The sequence below is a fragment of the Chaetodon auriga genome, chromosome 4 (assembly GCF_051107435.1).
Source record: "Chaetodon auriga isolate fChaAug3 chromosome 4, fChaAug3.hap1, whole genome shotgun sequence".
In the NCBI taxonomy this organism is placed as follows: domain Eukaryota; kingdom Metazoa; phylum Chordata; class Actinopteri; order Chaetodontiformes; family Chaetodontidae; genus Chaetodon; species Chaetodon auriga.
In genome coordinates, this window is record NC_135077.1 from 12132564 (window position 1) to 12141758 (window position 9195).

Sequence of the window (9195 nt, forward strand, 5' to 3'; positions counted from 1 at the left end):
ACCTTCCTGAAACACAAGAACTAAAATGTAACAAATTAATCAAAGTGTGTTTTTTTAGCTTTAATGTAAGACGTCGACACCAACGTGTCTGGCTAACTAGCTCACTACCAACTTCTTCTTTCCCTCCCTCTGTCCTTTCTCTTGTCTTTCATTTCTTTATTTCTTCATCTGATCTGAAAACATGGAAACATCCAAAAATGGAGATACAAGCTTTTCACCCTCTTCAGAATCGGTGCTTTAAATTTGGATACTTAAATACATTTTTTTTTTTTCATTTTTTTTTTTCCATTCAGTAGAGTGAAAGCAGTATATTTACTCCTGTTCACCTGATGAAAGATGAATTCTCTCCGTCCTGATCTAATGTGTCATGCAGGCAGCTGATTGGCTGACTGCATGTGTAGTTTACAGTAGTTTGTTTTTCTCCTCCTGGGTTGTTGTTTCTAGTTGTTGCATGCTGTTGTTGTTGTGTGTTGTTGTTTCTGTTGTTTTATGATTTTGTTTGTTGTTGTTATTGTGTCACTGTGTCGTTGCTATTGTATATTGTGTGTGGTTGTTGTGTTGTCGTATTTTGTTATTTTGTGTCGTTGTGTGTGTTGTTATTTTGTGCTGTGTATTGTTGTGTGTGATTGTTGTCGTATGTTTTTATTTTGTGTCAATGTGTGTTGTTTTATGTCGTTGTGTTGTTGTTTTTGTGTGTCACTGCTATTGTATGTTGTTGTGTGTGGTTGTTGTGTTGTCGTATGTTGTTACTTTGTGTCATTGTGTGTTGTTATTTTGTGTCGTGTGTTATTAAGTGTTGTTGTGTGTGATTGTTCTGTTGTGTGTTGTTATTTTGTGTCGTTGTTGTGTGTTGTTATTTTGTGTCATTGTTGTGTGACGTTGTTGTGTGTTGGTGGTTCTGCGTTGTCTCAAAGCTGCAGACTCCGTCAGTGATTCCAGGTGTCAGAGCTGAGGGCTAATTACAGCTCACTCCTCCGCACCAAAGTCTTGTCATATTTTCGGCATTTTTATGACCGAGCTGGCCTCTGAAAGGCATCATTTTTTTGTCCCCTGTCAAAACATGTCACAGCGTCTCTGTCTGTACGCAGCTCAGCTTCTATTGTCTGCTGTTTGGTCTTTGATCTTCAGCCCTCTCTCTGAGGGGTCGTCTTCTTCTTGTTTTTTTTTTTGTTTTTTTTGTTTGGCTGATTCTTGGCAGCAGACGTGATGCTCTGAGGACATGCTGCCATCTGTCAGACTGTTATGGCTGGTTTGTGGTTCGTCTCGCTGATACTCTTGAGGATAAGGGTGTGAGGAGGCTCCTCCAGATGTCACCGTGGCCCCTGGATGTGACCGCAGAGATGAAGAGTCTCCTGCTTGTCTTTAATCTGCGGTTCTCTCCGCAGCTCACATGTTTATCTGCAGCTGCCACGTACTAAAATCTGTCTGTACACGAGCAACAAAAGTTAAATAGCATTAACCCTGTGAGGAGCTGTGGAGCAGAGTGTTTTAGTTTTAAATAGAGTTTGATGGATATTTATATTTCTGATGACTTAAACAGATCTTTTTCTTGATTAGGTTGTGTAAAATGTTCTTTCATTTTGTACCTTCTGACATGTATGACTAAGTCTGACACAAAGTCTCATGTGATGAGTCTTCATTAATGCAGGATAAAGTATTTTGACATGTACTTGACATGCAGATTTAAGACTGACAATATCTTCTCACCTAAGAAAGAAAGTAAAGAGTAAATAGATTTACACAAAATGTTGCAGTATAGTATTCTTTGAAAGACGGCGCTGTGTTGACACAAACAAAATACTTCTGAAGTCCAAATAAAAATGACTCCAGGTTTGCCTTCAGCAGAGGTCTTCATGCAGATATCTCTCTCTGACTGTTCTTCTGTGTTCTCAGTGCGAGAGAAGACCCAGTGTGAGCGTCACAGAGAGAGCACCCAGGCTTCCACCTCCAGCTCCGGGATCTTATCTTTCTTCCGTCCTCGGCCGGCCGTCGGTCAGTACATCCCTCAGTGTGACGAGCATGGAGCCTACAAACCCACGCAGTGCCACACCAGCATCAGCCAGTGCTGGTGTGTGGACGCCAACGGCCAGGAGATCCCCAACACCCGCACCGGACCCGGCAGCACCCCTCTGTGTGAGTCAATTCAAGCCTTTACTGATGAGACTCTTCTTCTGCCTATGTACTGTTTGTCATGTCAGGGATTCAAGAGTATTGAAGATGAACAATAAACGTTCTTCTTCTACGCAGGTATTGACCACTCAGTGACTCCTCCTCCAGTGGGTCCGACACCACGGCCTGACGTTCACCCCATTTCTCCGGGAGCACACCTGCTGTTCGCTCAGAGCGGGAAGATCGAACACATCCCTCTGGATGGATACAACATGAAAAAGGAGGAGGCCAAACCTTTGCTGCACATCCCTGTAAGACGACATTAGATTAGATTTCACTTGCAAAAAAAATTGCAAAATGTGCAAAACTCCTAAATTTGTCTTGTACCACAATGAACATGAGTCTTACAAGTCTCTGGTTCTCATAAATCCAGAGACAGGTCTTGTTACCCAACCATACTAGTTTTTTGATGGGGGATTTTCTCTTCTGATGCTGCTACCAGCTTCCAGTCTTTGTGCTGTTAGGCTAAACATGCACTAGACTGCTCTCTATACTGGACACATAGATGTGAAACTGAAACCCATCTGTCAAAATCCCTCTTGAATGTTGGACTGTTCCATCAACCTTTCCCAAAATCTAATCCTCAGTTCAAAGGATATTTCTACTACGAATTGGGTCTTTTATCTAGTTCATTTTTTTCTGTCAGGAAAGACTAAATACTGAGATCTGGGAGCTCTGTGACAGAAATGATCCTTTCAAGTGTAACCACAAACTCAAATGAGCTCCTTGCAGAAGTGACTGTTGACGACAATTTGGTCCTCGTAAGTACAGATAGAGCAGAAGCTATACAGTCACACAGTGTCACTGTTTGTCATGAACCCAAACAATCCTCTCATTGTCCTTGAACAGATTTCAGCATCAGAACTCTTTTCTTCTCTCTTGAAGCCCAGAAGTCGTCAATATTAATGTACTGCAGCTGAACACAAAGCTCTGCGTCAGTGTCGGCGTCTTCCAGCCCGATGGGTCATCGCCATTCTGCCACTTCAAACATAAGACTCTTTGAAAGCGTCTCTGGATGAATGAAACCATCTGTCTCTTCTTGTGCTTTCTCTCAGGACCGGGTGGTGATCGGCGTGGCTTATGACTGTGTGGAGAAGATGGTTTACTGGACCGACATCACTGGGCCGGGTATCAGCAGGGCCAGTCTGAGTGGAGGAGACATCAGCCCAGTCATCACTTCAGGTACAACAGACATCACTTCATCGCAGACATAAAGCCACCACAACAGGGAAAGAAAGGACAAGAAGAAGTCAGCATTCATTCATTTACACACACACTCGTGCGATGGGTTCTGGGGAGTTTTTTTGGCTGAATCGTGGGTCTGAAGATCGAGGGTGTCGTTTGCTGTACAAATTCTAACACACCTGGGGACACAGATGGGGTCCTGTTGGGAGTCCCTCCCATGACTGATGCCTGAGCTCTGTACTGTCCGTCCCCAGATCTCCAGAGTCCGGAAGGCATCGCCATCGACCACGTGTCTCGTCTCCTTTTCTGGACCGACTCAATGCGCGACACCGTGGAGGTTTCCAAACTGGACGGCAGCCAGCGCAGAGTCCTGTTCGACACAGATCTGATCAACCCCCGGCCCATCGTCACCAACTCAGCGTACGGGTGAGTGTTGACCAATAAGGAGATGAAACAAATCAGTCTGAGGCAACATCATTTCTTTAACTTCTTAAAATGCTCATTGAAGCCAAACAGCAGTAGCAGCTGTAGTAAAGAGCACTCGCAGTAGTAGGTTGGTCCAACTGGTTTTGTCCTGTTGGTGTAGGCGGATCTACTGGGCGGACTGGGACAGAGATGGGCCTAAAATTGAGATGTCCAACATGGATGGGACGGATCGGATCGTCCTGGTGAAAGACGACCTGGGACTTCCAAACGGTCTCACCTTTGACCCTGACAACCAGCAGCTGTGCTGGGCTGATGCAGGTGAGACACACCTGACAGGAACCTGAACCAGTCTGATCAATCACTGTCCTCCAGAACTGATCCTAGTTCAGGTTTTCTCAGTCATGTGCTCCTCACAGTTGCTCATTGATTGATCGATGGATCTGCAGGTACTCGTAAGGTGGAGTGTATGGATCCTCACCGCAGGCTGAGGAGGCGGATCGTTGAGGGGATCCAGTATCCATTTGCTCTCATCTCCTTTGGAAGGAACCTTTACTACACTGACTGGAGGAGGTAACACACACCCACACAGGAGACTTGTACAGTGTTGTTCTAGAAAGAACTGTCTAATAATTTACAGGTTTCAGTAAAATTAATTTCCAAGTGCGTCACACTCAACATTCCCACAACTAAAAGGAAACTGTGGATCTGAAATAAACAGCACTTCTCTGTTGTTTGACTGGAACTGTCTTGTTAAGTCTTAAATGTGTTAAACACATCGCTGTGGTCTCTGTGTTTACGTGATTTGTTTCTGATGGTTCTTCTTCAGGGAGGCAGTGGTTTCTGTAAACCGTCTAGCAGAGAAAGAGACAGAAGAGTTTCTGCCACAGAAACGCTCTCGGCTGTACGGCATCACCACCACACCAACGAAGTGTCCACAAGGTACGGCTGAGTCTCACTTACAAGCAACAGATGAGTCGTTCCAGTCAAAGAACAATGAAGGAAAGGAGACATCGTCAGAACTTGGCAAATCTTTGGGAAGTTTACGGGAACAGTTTCAGGAGATTTGCAGGTTGTGGTTAGCTTAGCATAAAGAGGGGAAGCACGCGTCTGAAAACAGGTTCATGAATGGAGACTAAAAAGTCTCGGTCATGATTCCTCTGGTTATGAATGTGCTGCTTCTCTTCAGATTTGGGTTTTATTAGTTGTTGCTTTAACAACAGCTGCAGCTTTGAAAATACAGACCATCAAATCCTCAACAACTAAATCATGCAAACTCGTATGAAGAACAGGACCAGAGCACTTCAGTGCAGTGAGCGCATGTTGTACTCCGTGACCGTAGTAATTGACTCCAGACACACATAATATGTGGATGGATATAAGCGTGGGAACTGTGTGGTGAAGTGACCTCAGGGGAGCCAGCTGTGGATATGAAGACTCACATCTGGCTCTGAGCCCTGAACTATACAGCTGTCTGTGCCCACCTGCTGCTTTCTAACCAGCAGTAACGGATTTCAGCCACCAGTGATGAAGCGTTCACTGACTTCTGAAGCTGCGTGGTAACATGTTCACTTCTCTCTGCTCTGATTTTACAGTCTGTCAGCAGCTGTCAGATCTGCTAACAAACACATTTAATGTACGCCACAAAACGCCCCACACAAAAGAGCTGTGGGGCATTTTCACTTCTGGCTCGTTTGAGGAAAAAAAAAACATCTGCAGAGTTTGGTGAAGCTACAGCAAACTCTGCAGCAAGCTCTGATGAGTTTCTCCAGAATCAGACCAGAAGTAAAAGCCAAATGTCCAACAGTGGAAGCCAAATAATACCACTGTGGACTTCATGAATACAGGATACATCAGTATGAGCTGAACAACAAACTCCTAACAAACCCACGCTCTCGGTCACAGCGAATGAAACAACATGAAAACAGCGAGTCCACAGCTGTCGTGACTGAAGTTACCTGATGTAACTCCAGTTCTATTAGTGTGAACACAACTAGTTGCAAAGGAAAGTCAAACTTGGCCTCGCAGGTGGTACATGAACGTGTTAGAGCTACAAACCACTCTTTTCATAGCCTGCAGGTTATTTTCTCAGCAAACAATTTGTTTTATAAAACATCAGAGACACCACGTCACCATTTTACCAGAGTAAAAGTTTGTATTGTTCAAGTCTAAAAGCCAAAATATAATTCAGTTCACTTTAAGAAGACCAAGAAAATGCTCACATTTCACAAAACTGATAAACAATTAATCAATTATCAAACTAGTTGCAGATTAATTCTCTGTCGATGGACTGAGTGTTGCAGCTCTTGAACAATATAAGGTTTAGCATTTGTGTTAGCATGCTAACATGCGCTCAGTTAACAACAGACTGAAAGCAGGAAAAGCTGCAGCTACACATTGATACTTGTCACTTTGATCATGAAGGTGACTCTATAGAGAATATAGGCTACAATATAGTATAGAAATGGATATTTATAGTATGTAGTTGAGAGAGTATTATAGATCCAAGAGGAAACTGACTGAGGGGACTGAGAGAAAAGGGTGAATTATAAATGTGTCTACTTCAGCACCACGGACAGCACCGTGGATTCATCAATACACCGTTAGACTGCTGATACTTCATGGTCATGGTCAGGGACGAATCTGCCCTCACATCATCCGCTGCGTGCAGCCTCGGCAGCGTTCTGACTGATTTGATTCACTAAATCTTGAATATGAATAACTTCCTAACACTGTTTCCTTCTGTCTCCTGTTAGTCTATAACTACTGCTCCAACAACGGTGGCTGTTCTCACCTGTGTCTGCCGCGGCTCGGCGGGTTCACCTGCCGCTGCCCGGACGCCGTCGCCGCCGGCCAATGTGAGGAGAGGAGCCTGTGAGGTCTGCAGAGCGACGATAACGCTGCTGCTGCTGCTGGGAGAGAAAAAAAAACAAAACACACTTAACTGAATATTGGTGTTTTCTACTTTTCTTACTTGAATTGAACATTTCTATGATCATTTTAGAGATTTATGTGTTTTTGGCCTTTGAAAGCTGTTCAGACCTCACTGTATTTATGATGTCACACTTCAGGTCCACCGGTGAGATCATAAACTTTCTTCTTCTAACTGTTAAATTCTGATGTGTTTGTAATCTGACTCCTGGCTGAAGAGTTTCATTCCAACACGAGAAAACAGTGACTCCGACATACAGGGATTTTATAAGAACGGCAGGTAAACTAAAACACTTTGACCAGATGATAGTTATTTGAAAAGGTACTGAACAGTGAACATGTGTTTTTATTGTATTTTGAAGGTGAAACTCTGTAGTTGTTCCTTATTGATTTCTTAGATATGTGGACTGAAAGATAACTGCGAAAAACAATCAGATTTAATTCTAGCAATCTTCTGAAGTGCTCAAATACTTGAGGTAAGGGTTCCCAAGGGCCTTGAAAACCCTTGAAAATGTTTGACATTAAAAGGAAACTTTAAAGGTTTCTTCAAGTGGAAGAGAAAAACATACATTCATCAATATGTTGCAGTTTAAAATGATTTCTTGGCTTGACAAGATGGTTAACTCTTGGACAGCCATCATCAGAGAGCAGACTGCAGCTCGTAGTTCATCAGATCTGAATCATAGCGACAGACAATCACGCTGATCTGCTGACAGCAACAACAGAGAAACCCTGTGTGAGCGTCAGACTCAGGACCAAATGCATCATATCAACTGATGTCACATTTCATTTAACAGCTGTTCAGCATGTTCAACAAACAAATGCATCATTTTTGAGTTAATGCAAATGTATTTTGTACCACATTTCGTGAAGACTGGATAAAATTTGAAGGAACAAATTGAAAATCTGTTAGTCGTCTGTATTTACAGGCTGCTCTTGAGCAAACAAACTAATCAAAAAGGTAGCTTGCGTGAGCCGACAGGTAAAGAGCTTTGATACTGACCGATTGGTGACACTGTTCACCAGATTTTAGCAAACATTTAGTTGATATCGTGCTAACTGATTATCAGTAGCACTGGAAACTCCTGGACCGAGAGAACGAGACCAGTGCAGATTAAAAAAGTGACCAATCGTCATGTCTGTCAGATGCTGATCTGCAGGAGATGTCCGTCTTGTAAACGTCTGTTCTGAGAGCTGCCTTTGATTGACAGGTTAGTCTGACAGAAATGCAGTTTTTAAACCGTCAGAGGTATTTTTATCCTGTTCAGTCTGTAATGAGGTGAATAGCAGCCAAACTGGAGATATTAATGAACCTGAATGAGGGCTGGAAAAATCTGAATCTGACTAAATTAGATTTTTTTTAAAGGATGTGTAATAAATGAAGTTTTTTTCATTGGTAAAATAAAACTGACATTATTCCGTACTTAACAATCCTATATGATACAGTGACATTTACAGTGACGTGTATACCTTCGGACTTGCACCACTACGAGCCTGCGACTGATCCCGAGTGGTGGAAGAGTTTAATAAGGGCTCACAAATGTTTTAAGACTTACAAGATGTTTTCTGTTGTTTGTGCTAAGACTCACAGTCTATTTTTTATATGAATTTGTAAATAACTACCTGATATGCAAACGATATTCTCTGATTTTCTAATGGTGCCTGAGATCTACCTGATGATGATGATGATGATGATGATGATGATTACTGGGAAGGTGTGTGAAGGTTTTGTTGGGGTGTAGCTCCTGTATGAACTTCTCATGTAAACATCATTCTTACAGTGAAGACTTGTGCAGTGATGATTCATTCCAGCTGCTGATAAAAGTCGGTGTTTTCATCCAAAATAAAAGTAAAGAAACAAACAGCTGTTTTCATCGAAACTGTTTTTTTTTTGTTCTTAAAACTAAAATACAGAAGTCTATAAGTGCCAATATTAAAAAGAAATAATTTAAACTAATTTAAATTGTTTCTGATAATGTTCTGCCATTTTGAAAATGACCATGAAAAAAGCATTTGATCTCATTTTAAATAGAAATCAGCTACAATTGTGTCCATTTTGGCAGCAGTGATGCACTTTCGATCATGAAAATGTGAATATCAATATGTCACAGACCATTTGTATACAATCAGGAAATGTCAGAGTGGATTAAATTTGATTTGAATATTTCCAGCCACAGACTGAAGGACTGATCTATGGTAAAACCGTTCATGATGGTCTGAGTGGACCAGAATGTTTCAATCAACCTAAATTTACTTTTACATTTCATTCATTTCCTCTCATCGGTCTGTATAGAGATGACATTACATAAGAAATCTTGAGTTCTAGTTTCACCTTAGACTTTAAGATGTTACAGGTTACGATCGTCATTGTTATATTATCTTAAGAGGCCAAAATGTTTCTATCGTTTCTGTTTGTGTGTGTGCAACTTTTGACTGCAATATTTTTGCTTGTTATGAAACAGCTTGTGAAACAGGTGAAAACTGACT

At 42.1% G+C, this 9195-nt stretch overlaps 1 protein-coding gene across 1 annotated transcript in view; it reads left to right on the plus strand.

The window, feature by feature from the left end:
* Positions 1-8557, plus strand: part of LOC143320139 (nidogen-1-like) — a 28784-nt gene extending 20227 nt beyond the window's left edge. Inside the window, exons 14-21 of the mRNA XM_076729591.1 lie at positions 1894-2133; positions 2248-2420; positions 3225-3351; positions 3609-3780; positions 3941-4098; positions 4227-4350; positions 4607-4719; positions 6534-8557. Coding sequence (XP_076585706.1) covers positions 1894-2133; positions 2248-2420; positions 3225-3351; positions 3609-3780; positions 3941-4098; positions 4227-4350; positions 4607-4719; positions 6534-6655 — 1229 coding nt within the window. The 3' untranslated portion in view covers positions 6656-8557. The remainder of the gene's footprint in view (positions 1-1893; positions 2134-2247; positions 2421-3224; positions 3352-3608; positions 3781-3940; positions 4099-4226; positions 4351-4606; positions 4720-6533) is intronic.
* The last annotated feature ends 638 nt before the right edge of the window (positions 8558-9195 follow it).